The following is a 25,062-nucleotide window of genomic DNA, read 5'->3' on the forward strand; positions in this document are numbered from 1 at the left end:
GGAGAAAGCTTAACTAGTGTGGCTCGGGCATTTCATCGAACACCTCATGTGCATAGGAGGTGAACTAGAGCACCCAAATGCCCTCTCCTCACCGGATTGAAAAAACAGAGCACTGTGGAGTGCTCTGCCGCGGCGGTATATATAGGCAAGTTATTTGTCCCGTTTCGTGGCATGAACCGGGACTGAACCTCCCCCTTCTGTCCCGGTTCAAGCCATGAACCGGGACCAATGACTGTGGGCCAGGAGCGAGGACAATTGCTCCCGGTTCGTGGCTTAAACCGGGACAACTGGTTCCAAACGAACCGGAACCAATGCCCACGAGGCCCCGGCCGGCCCCCTGGGCTCACGAATCGGGTCTAATACCCCCCATTGGTCCCGGTTCTTGCAGAACCAGGACTAATGGGCTGGTCAGGCCCGAACATTAGCCCTATTTTCTACTAGTGATGAAATGAAATGCTCCCCCCCCCCCAAACCAAAAATTGGTGCGTTTATAGATAAAAATACATATTATTTTATTGCTTAAAATCAACTATCAAACCGGTGAACTGACGGTCCGACCGGTAAAAACCTGAATCGGCGAGCTTTGCCGGTTCGATTACCAGTTTGGCTTTTTAAACTATGACTTACTCTGGTCGTTTGGTTCTATTTCCTCATAGTAAGGTACGTCTGGTGACCGAGCAACACGAGGAAGCCGGCGCCGAAGCAGTAGGTTCTGATCTAGAGGCGATCAAAAAAAAGATGGTGCAGAAGCACGCCCGTAAAAAACTAAAAATAAAAGATTGTGCAGAAGCTTATGATGCCGCTCGCAAGACAAGTAGGAAACCACAAACCAGTGATCGATACTCGTATCTTATTTCAAAAACAAGCATCCTCGGTGGATTATACATTTTGTCTGGAAGAACAAGGTAGCTAAGCTACCGGAGAGGCGTTGCCGCCGCCGCCCCGGGCCGCCGGTGGTGGACCCATTTTCTTGACGCACTCCGTCATGCACTCCTTCATCGACAAATAACAGACTTCCACGGCCACGCGACAGCAGTAGCAGCGCTCGCCCTTGCACGCAAACGACCTCTTATCGTAGACGCACAACCCGTAGGGCAAACTGATATTCTCGCCGCCGTCGTCCATGGTCCGGCCTGCATGTGTGGCAACAGATAGTAAGCAATTGAGTAACTATAAGAAAGCACCATGATCAATGAGGCGGGATCAGGAGGGATTGTTACATCGCGCCTCGGTAGCAAGGAGGCATATGATGATGAGGAGCAGTGTGACCGCGCGGACGGGGGTCGTGTTCTTATCCATTGTGGGTATGAATGATGTCGTTGAGGTGAGCAGTACTCAGTGCTGTGAGATGGTTTTGCTGCGTCGGGGTCCATGTATATAAGGATGGAAATGAATCTATGATGGTGATTTACTTTTCTTGCGAGCATTGGGAAGATTGTGCAAAAGATTGTGGAAAAATCTCAGGGGCCCGGTTCTTAGGTATTAATTGCTGCCCTTGCTAGATATTTCTTCTTGGGAACTAGGCAATTGCCATGCATTTTTAGGCCGCAAATAATTAACACAACGAATTTTAGGTGCCAATTGAATCAGCATCAAATATTTTCTCAGCAGTAATTGGGAAGATTTCAACTGCCAAATTTTGGCACCTGTCAAATATTGGCTAGAGATTGGTTGCTTGCCAATTCTCGTTGCCAATCTCACAAAAAGTTGCCTAATGTTGGCAACTTTTAATTTTGCCAAATGTTGGTTTGCCAAATATTGGCAATGCCAAAGGTTGGTAGCAAACCAATTATGCTCATTACTCCTTACACTTACGCATATCTCTCCCCTGGGTCGCCCCCGCGCGGCGACCAGGTGGGAACCCTAGCGCCGCCAAGTCCTCGACTCCCTCTCCCACCTCTCCTGCCCGCCATCGCAGGGCAAAACCCGATTGGCATCGGCAGCAGCGGGACCTCTCCTCCCCGCAGCGGCCGGACCTAGCACGGGTGGCGTTCAGCGGCGAGGCGCGCTGGCGAGGACTCAGGGGGCGTCAGCAGGAGCTACACCATGCGCTCGTGACTCCCCTGGTGGTCACGGGGGGGGGGGGGGGGGGGGGGGGGGCTTCGGGGCGCTCCTATGGTGTCCGGTAGTGGATCTACTTCAGATCTGCCCGCTGGTGCCTCGGGTGGCGACCTTGATCGGTGATGCGCGGTGCCGCCTGCCTGGCGGGCCGCACCCATGGGTGCAGGTGGGGTGCCTTCCATGGCTGTGTGGGGGGGGGGGGGGCGTGGAGGCGGCGGCGCTATGGCAGCTCCTCGATGGACGACCGGATTTCCGTGGGAGGCGTCAACTCCGACTCTATTTACTCCGGTTCATGCTGGCTACGATAGCGACTGTGGTCGACGCCAATGCTGCCTGGACGGATCCATGCCCGGTGGGCATGGATCCGGGGGAAACTCCAGGCCAGCGCAGCGGCCGCACCAAAGTCGACGCCCTCGGCGCCGATTCCCTTCCTGGAGGCTTCGGTGTTGATCATACGTCCCCACAATGATGATTATCTTCCTGGAGGAACCAATTCACCTTGTCGAACAGGGTTTCACGGCAAAGCTGTCAGATTTTGCACTGGCCAAGATGTGCCCCGAGGGAGAGGAGACGCACATGAGCACCCGCGTGATGGGCACCCACGGCTACGCGACACCCGATTATGTGCAGGCGGGCCACCTGACGGTGAAGAGCGACGTGTACAGATTCGGAGTGGTCCTGCTGGAGCTCCTAACGAGCCACCGGGCCATGGAGCACGCCCCCCCAGCAGGACTGCGCGCCGAGCTGACCATCAAGCTTGTGGAGTGGACCTGGCCCTACCTCGCCAGCAGCCGTCACCTGCACTGAATCTTGGACCCCAAGCCTCGGGGAACTACTCCGCCCTGGGGCTCCTGGCCTGCATTGAACGTATAAACCCGGAAGAACTGCTAGGCAGGACCAAGGCCTTCACGTCGCCTTTAAATCTCTCGTGCCACCGCCTGTAAATAATGTGTCCCGCGGAGGGCATTTTAGTCTTTTCACCTTTGAAAATAAATCATAGCCGCTGCCGTGGAGAAACCCTCGCCGCCGCCTCCCGTCCCACTCGTCGCCCTCCTCTCTCTCTCTCTCTCTCTCGCTAACCCCTCTCTCTCCCCATCGCCCCTTACCCACGCCGGCCGGTTCCGGCAAGCAGCGGGCCAGCGAGTAGCGACCAACGAGAGCGGGACGGGAAAACCGCATCTCCCCCACTCCTCCACGCACTCCTCCTCTCCTCCCTCACAAGTTGATGTGGTCTCCGTCAGAGGCGACGGGGGATGGACCCGCAGACCGGGCAACTGGAGGTGGAGGCCGCGGCGGGGCGACCCCTGGTCCGCGGACCGAGCGGAGGACGGGGTGTGGAGATGGGGCACGGGGAGGGCCAACCACCACGCGCAGGTACTTCCCCTTCCCTCCTTCCCTTGATCTATCTCTCCCCCGCCCTATTTCTGTGCTGGATGAACCCACGCTCCTCCCTCTAATTCATCTCTTCCTAATTTTTAGGTTTGCGTTGGGGGCGAGATCCCGTTGCTGTCGACGCGGGCGGGTCCATGGGACTGCGATGCGTGGCGGCAGCGGCTCAAGGAGGAGTATCGCGCCCTCATGGCCTACACCTCGGTGAACAAGGCCAAGGACAGCCACTGGTTCTGCATCTTCGCCGCCAAACCATAGGGCACCCGCTGGGAGGGCACCTGCTGGTACATCCACAACATCCGCCCCTATGAGTCCCCACTCCAGTTCGATATCCCCATCGCTCACCCCAAGTCGCACACGAGATCGAGCTCCCCACGCTCGATGTCAAGTCCCACAAGGTTTGCATCCTGTTTTCTTTTTCATACTGTCTACGTGGGTGGATTCCTGATTGTAGATTGTGATTCTTGTTGTGGATGGGATATGGATGCAGATGTACCACGAAGGGAAGATCTGCTTCACCGTGCACTTCAGGCGCACGCACACTAGCGATGGTACAGGATTGGCTTCCTGGTGGAATCAGGTGCGCGTGGTCCATGGTGGTCTGTTGTGGGTGTTGGCGGGCGGCTGCAGCAGGTCGATTTATTTGACTACTGAAAATGAGCTTCAGAATATCTGTAGAACTTATCCACTTCCAGCCAAATATCAATTATGATAAATCCACCATGTACCATGATCATTTGAACAGTCTTGCATAAGTTTGTGTTAGCTCTGTATGCTAATTTGAGGAGATTGTTAACTTTAAGGTCACGAACATTTATAAAATGATGATTCTATCGATTTTTTGGGATTTTGCGAGTCCTATGGAATTAAGAGGTCATCTATCGGCCTATCCCTATTTGTAATTTCAAATAGTTATTTTTTGGTGCACTTCTATTTCATAAATGAATTAGCAGCCAATTATTCTTGATGTTTCAAGCAGAACTAGATTTGGTAAACAACTATCTGTGAAACATATATGGAGGCGGGGGTCTGCTTCGGTTTCTTGCTACGTGCCTATTCGCTTAAGAAAATACTTTACTGGAGAGCAGATTCCAAATGGAGCTGCATTTTCATGCGCTAGGGGGCAGAAGTATAATAAATAGTCAATCTTGATCTTATGGAGTGATGATTTACATTCTTTGTGTGATGAGACAAACACAACCTAGGTGTTATTTAGTTTGCTGCTGTAGGTTAGAGGAACAAAATGTGGGTCGTTGAGTTCACTGCTTAAGCTTGCTGTTCTCATTCATAGACGAAGAGTTAATGTGTCCAGGTTTTGGTGCACTGATCAGCGAAATTGGGGAAGCTATTGGTCCTTTTAAACTGCACAAATGCATTATGCATTTAGATCGATTGACATGTTTACGATCATATATGGCAGCTTTTTATTTTACATATAAAACTCCTTTTATATACAAGCTTATTTGATCGCTGGAAAGAGAAATGATGTTTGCTCATCTCTATATCATGACAGTCCTTGTTAAGATGCAACAATGCCTGGTGCGTGTGTAGGTTGCATTGTTTCTCTATAGGGGCGCATATCAGGATGAGCTTCCCCAGTCCTTCTTTCCCCTCCGCTCATGATCTCTTTCTCTCCCTCCCCTACCCATCTATGCAAGATTTGTGTAGCCTAAATGCCTCTATATGATGTATGTATTCTTAGATGTACTTTGTTCTATTGTGAATCTTGTGGTCATAGACCTTTCTGAATCCGACACTGTCAATCGGGCCACAGAGAGGAAGCGAGGTGGAGATGAGATGGGGACAGACGATCCTGCAGCGATATTGTTTCTTTGTTTTCCTGCTCAAGGTTTGCTCTTTCATATGTACTATCATGGTGGTTCAGTTTTTTATTTCTACATTGGGATTACACAAAACTATTGATGTTTTAGTTACGTAATTTGTGTACCACTATGCTGTGAAGAGCCAATGTCGGAACCAAATGTGTGTACAGTCCTTGTGCCTGCGATCATGAAACGATATAAAGTCATACTCTGCTTACCATATAGTGATAGACGCCAAACATTCTGAATTGTAAATTCAGGTCGCGTTTATTCAACTATTTATTTTGGGTATTTGATTGATCTGTTGATATTTCACCCTTCAATCTTGTTTAATTAATAGAGCCTCATACATGTAAGTTGGTGCTTGATCTGTTGATATTGATTTTGATTTCAGGATGTCATAATATCGGAAGTTGTGTTTGAGCTTCGCTGCTGACCATAGATTTCTTTGTCAACCAGTCAACACTGCAAGCTCCAGGTCAATACCTCAATTAGAATTCTTTGTCATGAATGCTAATAACTTTAATCTTTGTGTTCTTGGATAAGAATTATACTATATTTCTGTATTTCCATTAAAAATGTTTGCATACTATCAGGTACTTGCTCATATGAGGTAACTGTAGCTTCTATTTCTTTGAATCGTACATTAATCTTTTTCCATATCTTAAATAGATTTCAAGTATCATGTTACAACAAAAGCACATTGGTTATGAAATTTGCGGCATTTACGTAAAATGTTTGCGGCATTTTATGTGTTGTGAACTATGTTCATTGTCCAAGTGTCCATTTTTCCGTTCTGGAGTGTGATGGATTTGTTCTTTCTGTTCCATTGTAACTGCCTGATTTCAACCGCGTTTGTCTCTAGGTTCTTACTGCACTTGGGAGTTCGGGGTACCTTGTCTCTTCCGATCGTCTTGTCGGCTGCTTTCCCTACTGAGGTTTGTGCTTCCTGTTTGTAACTGTCTCTTCAACACTGCCTCTTGAACACTGTCCCTCATGTAAGTCCCTGGTTCCTTTATTTTGCAGGCCCTCTTGTTGCTGCCTTCACTTGCTTTGTCGTCTACTGCTCTGTTAGCTCGCCGGTTCCCTATCTTGCTGTGAAGGTACTGCTGCATTGGTAAATTCCTATAGTTGAAAAGAAATGATGTTTTGTTTTATATGTGGTTGCCACAATGGGCTGTGAATAGTGACTCTATCCATAGGTGTTCTGAGACCTTTTTGTACCTTGTTATTTCTTACCTTTGATTTCCCCTCCAGTCTGACAAATATATTCCATTCTAGGGAGGGGGAATACTACGATTCCACACTGTTTCCGAGGCAAAATCCAGAGCAATTTTGTGTCGAGGTTCACACCTTTCTCTTTGTGATTATCTATATGGGATTCCATATATAATAAGATTTCCCCTTGATACGAAGTAACTCTTCAGGAAGTTTCAGATTTATACGACGAATTATGTGCTCTTTAGTAGGGTTAAAGTTTCCACAAGGCTTACCTACCAAAGGTAGTTAAGTTTTTCCTTTTAGCCATGAATATTTTTTGCCATTAAATATGGTCTCATTCTTGCTTCTTGATTAAAGAATTTCTGAGTTGCTTGATATGTGACTTAGAGGATGTGAAGTTGCATGTTTGATTCCTTTGTCTAGGTTGTGAACTGAAATCTATCTACTTCCATGTTTTCTGGGTATTGTTGTCAATGGATGCATTGTCTTTCTTTATGTGCCATTACTGTTGTTTCTTGTTCCTGCACACTTGAGTTTCTTTTATTTCTTCAGCTCCTTGCTTGTTTTTCCCATTCGTCCCCAACTACCATGTTGTTATGAACCTATACTTGGGAGTTAGTTATTGCCCGCTTGCAATCTTTTCTTTGGTCTACCATCCTAACCCAGTATTGTAGATCTTTTCCACGATTATGCAAAAAATTGTATCAATGTAGTTATTAAGTATGTAGTTGTGGTTATATTGTTTTTCTACAATGCCATTTTGCAGTACCGTATAACTTCTTCTCCATGGTTATGCAAAAAATGCTATCAGCATGCCTGTTAAGTATATAACTATGCTTAATTATTTTTCTACAATTTGGTGGGTGCTTGGTTCCACTTCCTGTGTGACATCTGAAACCTAAAGATTTGGATCATATATATATATATGGTTGAAATGTTGAGAACGATTAAGGTTGTATTCGACCAATGTGTTTTACTTACTAGGTGACCAACCAATTAGCTAAAATTTGCTTAGTTTCGTACCATGCTCTGATGCTGTCCTGACGTATGTGCGTGTGTGGTTCTTCTGCAGCTCGCGGCGAGGATTGCTGTGTCCAACCTGCTGCCAAGTGGCTAGCCGCCAAGTGGAAATACTCTGTGGCGCTCGTAAATAGAGAGCATTCTGGTAGAAAGGTACAGGAAAGAATAGGGATACTTCTGTCATTTTCTTTGGTCTCTGGAAAATAAATGGTGATATGGAATGATACATTGCTAAATTACATGATACAAACTCACTTCTCTTTTTTGATTTTTGGTTTACTTCGTTGTGCTACAATGGCTCTCCTAGGAATGTTCTTCCATGCTTTGATGTGCACAATCCAGGAAGTGCATGCATCCAGAAACCAAATAGGATTTTTTGTGTGTTATTGTCTCATAAATCTTGTGCTCGTCCAATAAGAATAAGGTTTGGTGGTATTGCTTTTGTCTGTCACCCGGTAGATTTCAGACTTCAAGCTAGCTGCAGTTATTTCAGGTTATATGTGCAAATCCTTGGTGTGCCATGATTGGTAACTGACCATGAATACGTTGCAATCTGATATGTCTAATTCTTGATTTATGTGGTACCATGGTCTAAAAATTTGTCCTAAAGATACATGATGTTTTTGTACAAAGTTGACAGTTATTTTGGAACGGAGGGAGTATTAGATTATTTTGTTCCTTTTTAATTTGGTTCTAAAGATATACTCCCTCCGTTCCAAATTACTCGTTGTGGTTTTAGTTCAAATTTGAACTAAAACCACGACGAGTAATTTGGAACGGAGGGAGTAGTTTCAGAGTGATCATTTTGCATCAGCCAAGCTTGCCGTTGTTACAAATAATTGTTCTGTTGTCCTCAATTCACTTTCTCGGTTTTTTAATGCTACAAGCATTATTGTTCCAGTTTTTTTAGTTATTGATCATGCCATTTTTCTTTCTGCCTTTGTAGCTGAAAGATTAGTGAGATTGACTAAATTCTGAACATGTTCCTTGTGAGAGAAATAGCATGTTGATTTCATCTTGAAATAATCATAGCTGAGGGACGAGGTTCGTAACTGAGGGCCATGTACAGAGCTGGAGGAAGAAGTTGCGAGGCTTGGAACTCTCCTTGTGGAACTCTCCTTGTGAATGGCTCAGGGACAGGAGTGAGGACAATGCCTCTTTAGTTGTAATTGTGATACTCTTAATGTGCAAGTAAACACTCCTGTGATACTCCTTATGCTAAAATGTTGGTTGTTAGTATAGAGGTGGTGACATTATTTGGTTCTCTGGTATTGATTTCATGATTTGTGGTTAATACATGATGTAATACAATCCACATTGCATTATGTTTTCAGTTACATCTCCTACTTACTCACTACTAACGTTCTTTCTAATTTGCTTCTTGCGCCATTGGCGCAACCGGGTCATCTAGTAAGTATAAACAGATAGTGATTTTATAACTAACAGAGCTAAACGAGATGAGAGTTTGCAAATATACAGAGGAACGGAATCAATAAGTAGGGAGTAGTCCCGTACAACTTTACACCGAACTCGTTTTCTAGATCCGGCTTGGATTTATACTAGTAATATAATATGATATGCATGAAAATAAAATCTAGGCTCGAATTAATTGATGAGGTTTACGAGAAGGAAGAAGAATGATCCACGTGATATAGGGCCTTCGACGGCGACGATGACAGCGGTATGGTCCCCTCCCCTCCCCTTATCTTTCTGTCTCCCGCTCATCTTTCTCTGACCCCCATCTCCTCTCCTCATCTCTCTAGGTCTAGGTTGGGTGGGTGGTAATGGCGGCAAGACCGACTGACAGCAGGCAGTCCATGGCGGCGGCAGCAGCCAGATCCGTGCGCGCCGGGATTCCTTCCTGCAGCGTCAAGGTCTTGGATTCGATTCCTGCTGCGATTTGATTCCATCTTACCCTCGAGGTTCGGTTTGCCCACTTCCTGGAGTCCTCAAGATTCAATCTCTTTCTCTTACCCACAACTCATCCCGTCTCGTCATCTCTGTAGCTATCCAACACCAGCAGAGGCAGAGGCAGAGGCAGAGGCACCACCATCCACCATGCGGCCCGGGAGACGTGCAGCTCCTCTTCCTCACCCATGTCAAGGTTTGGATTTCATTTCCTCCTCACGCACGCAGGCATGCCCACAACTGCACCTACGTCATACCTCATGGATCCTCCTCTGCTCCGCTTGCTTGCTTGTCCACGGCCACCGCAAGAAAGCGTTAAACTTTTTGCTCGCCATCGTGCCGTTCGTTCGTCCGTGGAGTAGTGAGGGCTCTATGGTCCGGGTTGATTTGACTCTCTGTCATGTAAACACTTTGTATTACTATAAAATAGTTTCGACTCCATGCGATGACTTTCCTCACATGTATATATGCATGGGTTGATTTGAACCTAAAAATGTTGGTGCCTCAAGCTCTGCAATTCATTCACGTAGAAAGTGAATCTCTTGGTATATATGTGTATAACCTGATGATATTAATTGTTGGCTCCTCTGTTTTCACACTGAAAAATCTTACTTCCTTTTTGTTTATCTAGAGTTAGTTTTATCTCGCTGATATATGCTTACCTATGGGGATAGGTCAGTACACATGCGTGCTCTGCTTTATGATGGATCAACTCCATCCATGAAAGAGATCGTCTACACTCTCATCTCTTTGTCATTGGTGTGTGCTTAGCTTAGCGGTAATAGGAAGAGATGGATCGTGTTGTGTGTCACGATAGCAACTATATTACTCCCTCCGTTTCATATTAAGTGCTGCTAATTTAATACAACTTTGTACTAAATCAGCGACGCTTAATATGTAACCAGGAGAGTAGGTGGGAAGGGTGAAAGTTCTTGATGATGATGTTTCTGTATCATTATTTTTTCATTGATTGATGCCACATGTTTGTTTACATTGGCAAAAACATTGAGAGCGCGGTTGTGTTCCTCTACTACATAGTCATTTGTTTCCATTTCGTCAATTTTGCCATGCTCCTGAATGGATTCCTTAGAATCATTTTTCTCTTCTCCAGTACCAATAGATTTCCTGCTGTCTAGTTTTTGCTCATGAACAGCACCATTGTGAGTAAAATCTGCCTAATTGGCTTCCTATATTATCAAATAGGATTATATATTGAAATCTGAGACTTGTTTTAGAGTTCAGGCTCCCTATTTCTGGACAACCATATCGAAATTTGAGATTTGTTTCTAGTGATACAGTAGGATGAAATGTTTTGGTGTCATAGTGGCAAATGATGTACTGTTGTGTCTGCAGATTCAGCATCATTTCTTCACCATTTGATCCTGACTCTGGACATTTCTGACGAATTAATGTCTTTGTCGTTGGTGTGTGCTTGGCTTAGCAGTAACATGAAGAGATGGATCGTGTTGTGTGTCACGATAGCAACTATATTACTCCCTCTGTTTCACATTAAGTGTTGCTGATTTAGTACAACTTTGTACAAAAATAGCGATGCTTAATATGTAACCAAGGGAGTAGGTGGGAACGGTGAAAGTTGTTGATGATGACGTTTTTGTATCTTAATTTTTTCATTGATTGATACCTCATGTTTGTTTAGATTGGCAAAAAGAATGAGAGCGCGGGTGTGTTCCTGTACTACATAGTCATTTGTTTCCATTTCGTCAATTTTTCCATGCTCCTGAATGGATTCCTCTCCACTGTGATTCCTGCGTTGAGAATCATTTTTCTCTTCTTCAATACTCTACCACTGTCTAGTATTTGCTCATCAACGGTACCGTCATGAGTTAATTGCCTTCTTATTTTGACGTAGGAATATATGTTGGAATTTTACACTTGTTTTAGAGTTGGGACTCCCTATTTCGGGACAACTATATGAAGTTTGAGACTTGTTTGTAGTGATTCGCAAGGATGAAATGTTCCGTGTCAAAATTGTGGCAAAAGAGGTACTGTTGTGGCAGAAGCTAAATTTCTTCACCTTTAAATCCTGACTGTGTGCTTTTCTAATGATTAATTTGCTTATGGAGAAGGTAATGTTCAAGAACTTGATTTTTACTCCCTCAATGAGACTAGCCATTTGTTTCAGTTTCATGAATTTTGTCATGCTCAATGAAACTCTCTCTGCTGTGATGAGTGTCCGTGAGAGGTGCAGTACCAACCGTGAGAATCCTTTCTTCTGTTATTCAGTATGTCTCGCGCTGTCGACTTGTTGCCCATAAACAACACCATCGTGAGTTAATCCGCCTTATTGACTTGATATTCTGATATAGGATCATCAAAACAGTGATGTATCTAGCTCGGTTTCGCAACGTCAAGTCAAAGGTGTGCATCTGCTGCTGTCATACAGAGCATTGATTTTCACTCCATTTGTATCCGCAAAGTGTTCATTATTGTTATCTTGGATTATTGGATCACGGAACCCACTCAACGTTATCAATCTAATACTCAAGATATTTATTTACAGTGTGCTCACATCCTCTCTCGCTGTTCTCATTGACGTGTTTTCTACAATCTTGTTTTGTTTGCAGACTGGGTCGACCAAGGATGTGGACGAGCCTTTGTCAAGTCATACTTGTTGTACGTAGACCGTGTGACCTCTATTTGTATTGGTTGATCCCTACTATTACTATGGTTTGTCCCATCCCTGGTCCCTTGTGCCGCCGGGGTACTGTAACTTCTTTGAAGCGATCATCACTTCAACAAATAGGAAACACCAATAGTGACCAAATAGATAGATGGATAGTAGGTTGCATTTCTATCACTTTGGCAACACACTAACTGTTGTTAAATAAATAAAGAATTAGTTTGGTTTTTACTGAGGATTCTGCTCTACTGTATGCAGAGTCATGTCATGGGACGGAGATTACTTTGAAGGTGAATTGGTTTTGTGCTTGGTAGAAAGAAAGAAGAATAAAAATGCACTTGGCCTTGCCTTGCCTTGCCTTTTGTTTGGTCATGTCGTAAATACGTGTGTGAGATGCACAAGTTTGTATAGTGTGATTTCTGGAACTGGATTCTACATACCTACCCTGGAGCTGGAGGGAACCTTTTGCGTGGCAAAAAGATTTATACAACAAGTAGTAAACAAGGTTCATCGACACAATGTACTAACACCATCTGGAAGTACTTGTCGCTCAAATGGATTGGCAGTCCATCTAAGCGACAAGTATTTTCGGACGAAGGTAGTACAATACAGCACAATACTTGTGGGTCTCAAACACTGGTTGTTTTGGCTGTCGCAGCTGAATAGATGGATTGATTCAAGTTCAAGTTGACTCACGGGCATGCATGCCTGCATGTGCGTATCAATAGAAGCGTAACCCTGCAACTTGTGAAACCCTGGGAAGTTTTTTTTAGACAACCCGAAAATTAGTTGGGATGCATTTGGTTATCTGCATTAAGGCCAGCCAGGCCCTCGTGGGCAGATTTGGCATGTATGGTTGCTCGGGTGGCATTTAAAAGTTGGCCCGCACGGAACTTAAAGCACCTCTGGACCTGCATCCAGAGGAACGCATGAAAATGTTTTTCTCGTAACATAACTTGAGGAGCAATTTTTTTAGTCATGTTATAGTACGAGTATTAAATAGTGTTGACTCTATGTGATGACTCTCCTCACATACATGGGTTGATTTGGATCTGAAAAGGTTGGTGGCTCTAGCTCTGCAATTCATTCATCTAGAAAGTGAATGTCTTGGTATATGTATGCCATGATATTGTTGGCCCCTCTATTTTTACAGATAAATCATACTGCCTTTTTTGACCGTCTAGAGCTAGTTTTATTTCACTGGTATATGCTTACCTATGGGGATAGGTCATTACACATGCATGCTTTATGATGGATCAATTCCATCCTTGAAAGAGACAGTGTAAAGTCTAATCCTTTGTTGTTGGTGTGTTCCTAGCGGTAATATGAAGAGATGGATGGTGTTGTGTGTCACGATAACAACTATATTACTCCCTCCATTTCATATTAAGTGTCGTCGATTTAGTACACCTTTTTATTAAACCAGCGACACTTAATATGGAACGGAGGGAGTAGTTGGGAAGGGTGAAAGTTAATGATAATGATGTTTCTGTATCTCAATTTTTTCATTGATTGATGCTTCTATCCAGATAAGTATGTGAACCTTGCATGTTTGTCTAGATTGTAAAAAACAATGACAGCCTGGTTGTGTTCCTGTACTACATAATCTGAGCTGCAAAACAATACTATGTCGTAATCTATTTTGAGCTACAAAACAATACTTGAAATTTTTAACAACTTAATTACTCAAGTTCTCAACAATTTTTTTATCAATCCTGTAGGACTCATACGCTTGCTACTCAATTTGGTTGCTTGTTGTTCTCACCATGTTGATTGACACTAGTCATGTCACAATTTTGAGTCCCTGAATAAGACTACTCATTTATTTCCCATTTCGTGAATTTTGCCATGCTCCTGAAAGTAATCCTCTCCGCTCTGAGTGCCAGAAAGAGCTGCAGTACCACCGTGAGAATTGTTTTTCTCTTCACCAGTAGTATTAGGTTTCCTGCTGTCTAGGTTTTTCTCATGAACAGCACCATTGTAAGTTAATTTGCCTAATTGGCTTCCTATATTATCATTGGTAGCTCTAGCTATGCAATTCATTCATGTAGAAAGTGAATCTCTTGGTATATGTATGACATGAAATTGTTGGCCCCTCTGTTTTTACAGATAAATCATACTGCCTTTTTTGACTGTCTAGAGTTAGTTTTATTTCGCTGGTATATGCTTACCTATGGGGATAGGTCAGCACACATGCATGCTTTATGATGGATCAATTCCATCCTTGAAAGAAAGTCTGGTTCGTTTGTTGTTGGTGTGTTCCTAGCGGTAATATGAAGAGATGGATGGTGTTGTGTGTCATGATAACAACTATATTACTCCCTCTGTTTCATATTAAGTGTCGTCGATTCCTTGCTACTCATCAAATAGGGGCTAGAGGTGGACATCCTCAGGCCTTGTTCGGTTAGACAGGGTTTGGAGAGGTTTGGAAGGGATTGGAGGGGATTAAATCCCTTGCAATTCAAAATCCACCTCAAACCTCCCCAATCCCCTCCAATCTCTGTGGTGGGGGGATTAAACGAACAGTGCCTCAAGGGGACGCAATCAGCTATTTTATCCAACAGTGGTGCTCAACATAAGCTGGAGCCTAGTGTACAACCCAGTTGTATTCCTCCCCCATGCGGTGTTGCAAAGCTCAATTTTGACGGTTCATTCGTACAGGTAGATGGAATGGCCGATGCCGGTATGATCCTACGTGATCACATAGGTGCGGTTATCTACGCGGCATGCAGAGCCCGGGCGCACTGGAGGTAGAGCTATCGGCGTGTGAGGAGGGCCTGAAGCTGTCGTTGCATTGGGGTCCCTTGCCTATCCAGGTGGAGACAGACTATGCGAAGATCTTGAAGTTCCTTGAATTAGATTCAAAGGGAAGATCAAGGAATATGTTTCAGGTGGCGGCCGTCTCGGAGATGTTGCACGAAAGATCAATGCAAGTCACAAAAATAGGTAGATCACAGAATAAGGTTGCACATGCTATGGCAGTGATGGGTCGTGGTCAACAGCATACGCTTGTTGGTTAGCAAATTCCCCCCCCCCCCAGGAGGTTAGCATTGTCATTTCAAATGAATGTACTGTTTTTTGCGGGTGCAAATGAATGTACTCCCATTATTGATTAAATGAAATGAAATGCTTCCCCCAACCCCACCCCACCCCCTCCCCCCGAAAAAATTGGTGTATTTATAGATAAAAATATATATTATTTTATTGCTTAAAAATCGACTATCAAACCGGTGAACTAACGGTCCGATCGATAAAAATCTGAATCGGCGACCTTTGCCGGTTCGATTACCAGTTTGGCTTTTTAAACTATGACTTACTCTAGTCGTTTGGTTCTATTTCCTGATAGTAAGGTACGTCTGGTGACCGAGCAACACGAGGAAGCCGGCGCCGAAGCAGTAGGTTCTAATCTAGAGGCGATAAAAAAAAGATGGTGCAGAAGCACGCCCGTAAAAAACTAAAAATAAAAGATTGTGCAGAAGCCTATGATGTCGCTCGCAAGACAAGTAGGAAACCACAAACCAGTGATCGATACTCGTATCTTATTTCAAAAATAAGCATCCTCGGTGGATTATACATTTTGTGTGGAAGAACAAGGTAGCCGTCGCCGCCCCGGGCCGCCGGCGGCGGCCCCATTTTCTTGGTGCACTCCGTCATGCACTCCTTCATTGACAAATAGCAGACTTCCACGGCCGCGCGACAGCAGTAGCAGCGCTCGCCCTTGCACGCAAACGACCTCTTGTCGTAGACGCACAGCCCGTAGGGCAAACTGATCTTCTCGCCGCCGTCGTCCATGGTCCGGCCTGCATGTGTGGCAACAGATAGTAAGCAATTGAGTAACTATAAGTCAGCGCCATGATCAATGAGGCGGGATCAGGAGGGATTCTTACATCGCGCCTGGGTAGCGAGGAGGCATATGATGATGAGGAGCAGTGTGACCGCGCGGACGGGGGCCGTGTGCTTATCCATCTTGGGTATGAACGATGTCGTTGAGGTGAGCAGTACTCAGTGCTGTGAGATGGTTTTGCTGCGTCGGGGTCCATGTATATAAGGATGGAAATGAATCTATGATGGTGATTTACTTTTCTTGCGAGCATTGGGAAGATTGTGCAAAAGATTGTGGAAAATCTCAGGGGCCCGGTTCTTAGGTATTAATTGTTGCCGTTGCTATATTTTTCTTCTTGGGAACTAGGCAATTGCCGTGCATTTTTAAGCCGCAAATAATTAACACAATGAATTTTAGGTGCCAATTGAATCAGCATCAAATAGTTGCTCAGTAGTAATTGGGAAGATTTCAACTGCCAAAAGTTGGCATGCCAAATTTTGGCGCCTGTCAAATATTGGCTAGAGATTGGTTGCTTGCCAATTCTCGTTGCCAATCTCACAAAAAGTTGCAAAATATTGGCAACTTTTGATTTTGACAAATGTTGGTTTGCCAAATATTGGCAATGCCAAATGTTGGTAGCAAATCAATTATGCTCATTACTCCTTACACTTACGCATATCTCTCCCCTGGGTCACCCCTGCGCGGCGACCAGGTGGGAACCCTAGCGCCGCCAAGTCCTCGACTCCCTCTCCCACCTCTCCTGCCCGCCGTCGCAGGGCAAAAACCCGATTGGCGTCGGCAGCGGCGGGGCCACTCCTCCCTGCAGCGGCCGGACCTAGCACGAGTGGCGTTCAGCGGCGAGGCGCGCTGGTGAGGACTCAGGGGGCGTCAGCAGGAGCTACACCACGCGCTCGTGACTCCCCTGGTGGTCATGTGGGGGGGGGGGGGTTCGGGGCGCTCCTATGGTGTTCGGGGCGTTCGGGGCGCTCCTCGGGTGGCGACCTCGATCGGTGGCGCGCGGTGTGGCCTGCCTGGTGATGTCTACTACACAACCTTCTTCTTGTAGACGTTGTTGGGCCTGCAAGGGCACAGGTTTGTAGGACAGTAGCAAATTTCGCTCAAGTGGATGACCTAAAGTTTATCAATCCGTAAGAGGCGTAGGATGAAGATGGTCTCTTTCAAACAACCCTGCAACCAAATAACAAAGAGTCTCTTGTGTCCCCAACACACCTAATACAATGGTAAATTTTATAGGTGCACTAGTTCGGCGAAGAGATGGTGATACAAGTGCAAAATAGATAGTAGATATAGGTTTTTGTAATCTGAAATAATAAAAACAGCAAGGTAACAAGTGGTAAAAGTGAGCGTAAACGGTATTGCAATGGTAGGAAACAAGGCCTAGGGTTCATACTTTCGCTAGTGCAAGTTCTCTCAACAATAATAACATAGATAGATCATATAGCAAGCCCTCAACATGCAACAAAGAGTCACTCCAAAGCCACTAATAGCGGAGAACAAACATAGAGATTATGGTAGGGTACGAAACCACCTCAAAGTTATCCTTTCTATTCTACCTATTCAAGAGTTCGTAGTAAAATAACATAAATCTATTCTTTCCGCTCAATCCATCATAGAGTTCATACTAGAATAACACCTTAAGACACAAATCAACCAAAACCCTAATGTCACCTAGATACTCCATTGTCACCTCAAGTATCCGTGGGCATGATCATAAGATATGTGTCACACAATCTCAGATTCATCCAACCAACATAAAAGTACTTCAAAGAGTGCCCCGAAGCTACTACCGGAGAGTCAAGAACGTGTGCCAACCCCTATGCATAGGTTCATGGGCGGAACCCGCAAGTTGGTCACCAAAACATACATCAAGAGGCACATGATATCCCATTGTCACCACAGATAAGCACGGCAAGACATACATCAAGTGTTCTCATAATAGACTCAATCCGATCAGATAACTTCAAAGGGGAAACTCAATTCATCACAAGAGAGTAGAGGGGAAGAAACATCATAAGATCCAACTACAATAGCAAAGCTCGGGATACATCAAGATCGTGCCATAGAGGGAACACGAGAGAGAACACAAGAGAGGGAGAGATCAAACACATAGCTACTGGTACATACCCTCAGCCCCGAGGGTGAACTACTCCCTCCTCGTCATGGATAGTGCCGGAATGATGAAGATGGCCACCGGTGATGGTCTCCCCCTAAGGCAGGGTGCCGGAACGGGCTCCCGAGAGGTTTTTGGTGGCTACAGAGGCTTGCGGCGGCGGAACTCCCGATCTATCTTCTGTTCTTAAAGTTTTAGGGTACGTAGGTATATATGGGTGCAAGGGGTACGTCGGTGGAGCTACAGGGGCCCCACGAGGCAGGGGGGCACGCCCAGGGGGGAGTGCCCCCCACCCTCGTGGCCAGCTCCCGTATCTTCTGACGTAGAGTCCAAGTCTATCCGGTGGCTTTCCTTCAAAAAAATAACTTCTCCAGTTGATTTCGTTCCGTTTTGACTCCATCTGATATTCCTTTTCCTCGAAACACTGAAATAGGCATAAAACAGCAAATCTGGGTTGGGCCTCCGGTTAATAGGTTAGGCCCAAAAATAATATAAAAGTGGATAATAAAGCCCAATATTGCCTAAAACAGTAGATAAAGTAGCATGGAGCAATCAAAAATTATAGATACGTTGGAGACGTATCAAGCATCCCCAAGCTTAATTCCTGCTCGTCCTCGAGTAGGTAAATGATAAAAAAGAATTTTTGATGCGGATTGATACTTTGGCATAATTTCAAAGTAAATCTTCTTAATTGTGGCATGCATATTCAGATCCGAAAGATTCAAGACAAAAGTTCATATTGACATAAAAGTAATAATACTTCAAGCAAACTAATCAAAGCAATCATGTCTTCTCAAAATAGCATGGCTAAAGAAAGTTCATCCCTACAAAATCATATAGTTAAGGCTATGTTTCATTTTCGTCACACAAAGATGTTCCCAACTTCTATACCCCCGATGACAAGCCAAGCAATCGTTTCATACATAAATAATCTCAAACTTTTTCAACCTTCACACAATACATAAGTGTGAGCCATGGACATAGCACTATGGGTGGAATAGAATATGATGATGGGGATTGTGTGGAGAAGACAAAAAGTAGAAGATAGTCTCACATCAACTAGGTGTATCAACGGGCTATGGAGATGTCCATCAATAGATATCAATGTGAGTGAGTAGGGATTGCCATGCAACGGATGCACTAGAGCTATAAGTATGTGAAAGCTCAATAAAAGAAACTAAGTGGGTGTGCATCCAACTTGCTTGCTCACGAAGACCTAGGGCACTTTTGAGGAAGCCCATCATTGGAATATACAAGCCAAGTTCTATAATGAAGAATTCCTACTAGTATATGAAAGTGACAACATATGAGACTCTCTTATTATGAAGATCATGGTGCTACTTTGAAGCACAAGTGTGGTAAAAGGATAGTAGCATTGTCCCTTCTCTCTTTTTCTCTCATTTTTTTATTTGGGCCTTTTCTCTTTTTTTTGGCCACTCCTTCTTTTTTGTCCGGAGTCTCATCCCGACTTATGGGGGAATCATAGTCTCCATCATCCTTTCCTCACTGGGACAATGCTCTAATAATGATGATCATCACACTTTTATTTTTCTTACAACTGAACAATTACAACTCGATACTTAGAACAAAATATGACTCTATATGAATGCCTCCGGCTGTGTACCGGGATATGCAATGAATCAAGAGCGACATGTATGAAAATTCTGAAGGTGGCCTTGCCACAAATACAATGTCAACTACAAGTTCATGCAAAAAGCAATATGACAATGATGGAGCGTGTCATAATAAACAAAACGGTGGAAAGTTGCATGGCAATATATCTCGGAATGGCTATGGAAATGCCATAATAGGTAGGTATGGTGGCTGTTTTGAGGAAGATATATGGTGGGTGTATGATACCGGTGAAAAGTGCACGGTATTAGAGAGGCTAGCAAAGACGGAAAGGTGAGAGTGCGTATAATCCATGGACTCAACATTAGTCAAAAGAACTCATATACTTATTTCAAAAATTTAGAAGTCATCAAAAATCAACTACTACGTGCATGCTCCTAGGGGGATAGATTGGTAGGAAAAGACCATCGCTCGTCCCCGACCGCCACTCATAAGGATGCACAAGCCAGGTACACTTCATGTTTCAAATTTGTTACACAACTTTTAACCATACGTGCATGCTACGGGACTTGCTAACTTCAACACAAGCATTCTTTAAATTCATAATCACCCAACTAGCATCACTTTGATATTATCACCTCCATATCTCAAAAAAATTATCAAGCATCAAACTTATCTTAGTATTCAACGCACTCTAAAGAAAGTTTCACATATCTTGAATACCAAGTATATTATCATTAAGCAAATTACCATGCTATTAACAACTCTCAAAATAATATAACTGAAGCATGAGAGTTCAAAAGTTTCTTCAAAATAAAACTACCACCATGCTCTAAAGGATATAAGTGAAGTACTAGAGCAAATGACAAACTACTCCGAAAGATATAAGTGAAGATCAATAAGTAGTCGAATAATTATGCAACTATGTGAAGACTCTCCCAATTAATAATTTCAGATCTTGATACTTTATTCAAACAGCAAGCAAAGCTAAAGAAAACTACATTGCAAGGATAGCACAACTCATGTGAAGAAGCAAAAACTTAGGCTCAACTGATACTAACCGATAATTGTTGAAGAAAAAAGGTGGGATGCCTGCCGGGGCATCCCCAAGCTTAGATGCTTGAGACTTCTTGAAATATTATCTTGGGGTGCCTTGGGCATCCCCAAGCTTGAACTTTTGTGTCTCCTTAATTCCTCTCATGGTTTCTCTTTTTATCAAAAGCTTCATTCACAACAAACTCAACAAGAACTCGTGAGATAGGTTAGTATAAGCCAATGCAAAACCTTATCATATTCTACTGTAACATATCACTAACATTATTAACATATCACTAACATTATTACTCAACATTGAACACTAAATGACTCTGCATATTTAATACTCCTATCCTCAAATAGAATCATTAAACAAGTAAACATATGCAAACAATGCAACCATAACAGCAATCTGCCAAAACAGTACAGTCTGTAAAGAATGCAGGAGTATCAATACTTCTCTGACTCCAAAAATTATGAACTAAACTTCCCACTATAATAAATTTATCAGAGCTTAATATGCAAAAAGATTCAACGTTATACCATTCTCTGACTTTTCTAGGGAATTTTTGCAACAGCAGCAAACTTCCTGTTTTCAAACAGCAACATGCATACTAGCAAAATAAGCATGGCAAAGGCTATCCTTGGCTTTTTTATTGAAACTAAAGATGCAAAACATTATTCTAAATAGCAGCAAGCAAAAACTAGCAAAATAAAATGACGCTCGAAGCAAAACGCATATCATGTGGCGAATAAAAATATAGCTCCAAGTAAAGCTACCGATGAACGAAGACGAAAGAGGGGGATGCCTTCCGGGGCATCCGCAAGCTTAGTTGCTTGGTTGTCCTTGAATATTACCTTGGGGTTCCTTGGGCATCCCCAAGCTTAGTCTCTTTCCACTCCTTATTCCATAGTCCATCGAATCCTTACCCAAAACATGAAAACTTCAACCACACAAAACTCAAAACAAAACTCGTAAGCTCCGTTAGTATAAGAAAATAAAACCACCACTTAGGTACTATAATTAACTCATTATAAATTCATATTGGGGTAATATCTACTGTAATCTAACTTCTCTATGGTTCATACCACTTAATACTAGCCATAGATTCATCAAAATAAGCAAACAACACATAGAAAACAGGATCTGTTAAAAACAGAACAATCTGTAGTAATATGTATAAAACGTATAATTCTGGAATCCCAACAATTATGAAATATATTGCTGGACCTGAGCAATTTGTCTATTAATCATCTTCAAAAAGAATCAACCTAAAAGCACTCTCCAGTAAAAAATGGCAGCTAATCTCGTGAGTGTTAAAGTTTCTATTTTTCACAGCAAGATCACATAAACTTCACCCAAGTCTTCCCAAAGGTTCTACTTGGCACTTTATTGAAACAAAAGCTATAAAACATGATTACTACAGTAGCATAATCATGTGGACACGCAAAACAATAAGGGTAAATATTGGGTTGTCTCCCAACAAGCGCTTTTCTTTAATGCCTTTTTAGCTAGGCATGATGACAATGATGCTCACATAGAAGATAAGAATTGAAACATAACGGGAGCATCATGAAGCATATGACTAGCACATTTAAGCCTAACATACTTCCTATGCATAGGGATTTTGTGAGCAAACAACTTATGGGAACAATAATCAACTAGCATAAGATGGCACAAAAAGCATAGCTTCAAAACTTTAAGCACATAGAGAGGAAACTTGATATTATTGCAATTCCTACAAGCATATGTTCCTCTCTCATAGTAATTTTCAGTAGCATCATGAATGAATTCAACAATATAACCAACACCTAAAGCATTCTTTTCATGATCTACAAGCATAGAAAATTTACTACTCTCCACATAGACAAATTTCTTCTCATGAATAGTAGTGGGAGCAAACTCAACAAAATAACTATCATGTGATTGAAAATTAAGATCAAGATGACATGTTTCATGGTTATCATTATTCTTTAAAGCATACGTGTCATCACAATAATCATCATAGATAGGAGGTATGCTTTCATCATAGTAAATTTGCTCATCAAAGCTTGGGGGACAAAAAATATCATCTCCATCAAACATAGCTTCCTCAAGCTTGTGGCTTTGCATATCATTAGCATCATGGGTATTCAGGGAATTCATACTAACAACATTGCAATCATGCCCATATTTCACATATTTTATGCCAAGAATTCTATGTAATTCTTCTTCTAGCATTGGAGCACAATTTTTCTTTCCATCATTCTCACGAAAGATATTAAAAAGATGAAGCGTATGAGACAAACTTAACTCCATTTTTTTGTTAGTTTTCTTTTATAAACTAAACTAGTGCTAAAACAAGAAACAAAAAGATTCGATTTCAAGATCTAAATACATACCTTCACTTACCTAGCCTCCCCGGCAACGGCGCCAGAAAAGAGCTTGATGTCTACTACACAACCTTCTTCTTGTAGACGTTGTTGGGCCTGCAAGTGCACAGGTTTGTAGGACAGTAGCAAATTTCCCTCAAGTGGATGACCTAAGGTTTATCAATCCGTAGGAGGCGTAGTATGAAGATGGTCTCTCTCAAACAACCCTGCAACCAAATAACAAAGAGTCTCTTGTGTCCCCAACACACCCAATACAATGGTAAATTGTATAGGTGCACTAGTTCGGCGAAGAGATGGTCATACAAGTGCAAAATAGATAGTAGATATAGGCTTTTGTAATCTGAAATAATAAAAACAGCAAGGTAACAAGTGGTAAAAGTGAGCATAAACGGTATTGCAATGGTAGGAAACAAGGCCTAGGGTTCATATTTTCGCTAGTGCAAGTCCTCTCAACAATAATAACATAGATAGATCATATAACAAGCCCTCAACATGCAACAAAGAGTCACTCCAAAGCCACTAATAGTGGAGAACAAACGTAGAGATTATGGTAGGGTATGAAACCACCTCAAAGTTATCCTTTCTGTTCTATCTATTCAAGAGTTAGTAGTAAAATAACATAAAGCTATTCTTTCCGCTCAATCCATCATAGAGTTCATACTAGAATAACACCTTAAGACACAAATCAACCAAAACCCTAACGTCACCTAGATACTCCATTGTCACCTCAAGTATCTGTGGGCATAATTATACGATATGCGTCACACAACCTCGGATTCATCCAACCAACATGAAAGTACTTCAAAGAGTGCCCCAAAGCTACTACGGGAGAGTCAAGAATGTGTGCCAACCCCTATGCATAGGTTCATGGACGGAACCCGCAAGTTGGTCACCAAAGCATACATCAAGAGGCACATGATATCCCATTGTCACCACAGATAAGCACGGCAAGACATACATCAAGTGTTCTCATAAAAGACTCAATCCGATAAGATAACTTCAAAGGGGAAACTCAATTCATCACAAGAGAGTAGAGGGGGAGAAACATCATAAGATCCAACTACAATAGCAAAGCTCGGGATACATCAAGATCGTGCCATAGAGGGAACACGAGAGAGAACACGAGAGAGAGAGAGATCAAACACATAGCTACTGGTACATACCCTCAGCCCCGAGGGTGAACTACTCCCTCCTTGTCATGGATAGCGCCGGGATGATGAAGATGGGCTCCCCCTCCGGCAGGCTGCCGGAACAGGCTCCCGAGAGGTTTTTGGTGGCTACAGAGGCTTGCGGCGGCGGAACTCCCGATCTATCTTCTGTTCTGGAAGTCTTAGGGTACTTAGGTATATATGGGTGCAAGGGGTATGTCGGTGGAGCTACGGGGGCCCCACGAGGCAGGGGGCGCGCCCAGGGGGGGCGCACCCCACCCTCGTGGCCAGCTCCCGTATTTTCTGACATAGAGTCCAAGTCAATCCGGTGGCTTTCCTTCCAAAAATAACTTCTCCAGTTGATTTCGTTCCGTTTTGACTCCGTCTGATATTCCTTTTCCTCGAAACACTTAAATAGTCATAAAACAACAAATCTGGGCTGGGCCTCCGGTTAATAGGTTAGTCCCAAAAATAATATAAAAGTGGATAATAAAGCCCAATATTGCCTAAAACAGTAGATAAAGTAGCATGGAGCAATCAAAAATTATAGATACGTTGGAGACGTATCACCTGGCGGGCCGCACCCGCGGGTGCAGGTGGGGTGCCTTCCATGGCTGTGTGGGGGATGTGGAGGCGGCGGCGCTATGGCGGCCCCTCGATGGCTGACCGGAGTTCCATGGGAAGCGTCGTCTCCGACTCGATCTACTCCGGTTCATGCTGGCTACGGTAGCGACTGCGGTCGACGCCAATGCTGCCTGGATGGGCATGGATCCGGGGGAAACTCTTGGCCGGCGCAGCGGCCGCACCAAAGTCGACGCCCTCAGCGCCGATTCCCTTCCTGGAGGCTTCGTTGTGGATCATACGTCCCCACAATGATGATTATCTTCCTGGAGGCACCGATTCACCTTGTCAAATAG

The 25,062-nt window shown here is 43.7% G+C and overlaps 1 protein-coding gene and 1 pseudogene across 1 annotated transcript; one reads left to right on the plus strand and one right to left on the minus strand.

Moving 5' to 3' along the window:
• Positions 1-909: 909 nt before the first annotated feature.
• Positions 910-1,325, minus strand: LOC123138655 (uncharacterized). Its single transcript, XM_044558596.1, has 2 exons — positions 1,221-1,325; positions 910-1,133 (listed from the first exon to the last, which is right to left on the minus strand). Exons 1-2 carry the CDS (start codon positions 1,297-1,299, stop codon positions 910-912), a joined length of 303 nt encoding a protein of 100 aa, XP_044414531.1. The 5' UTR covers positions 1,300-1,325.
• A 1,201-nt stretch (positions 1,326-2,526) lies between these two features.
• Positions 2,527-8,779, plus strand: LOC123138656 (uncharacterized; annotated as a pseudogene).
• Positions 8,780-25,062: the final 16,283 nt, after the last annotated feature.

This window comes from Triticum aestivum, chromosome 6B, assembly GCF_018294505.1.
Source record: "Triticum aestivum cultivar Chinese Spring chromosome 6B, IWGSC CS RefSeq v2.1, whole genome shotgun sequence".
Taxonomy (NCBI): domain Eukaryota; kingdom Viridiplantae; phylum Streptophyta; class Magnoliopsida; order Poales; family Poaceae; genus Triticum; species Triticum aestivum.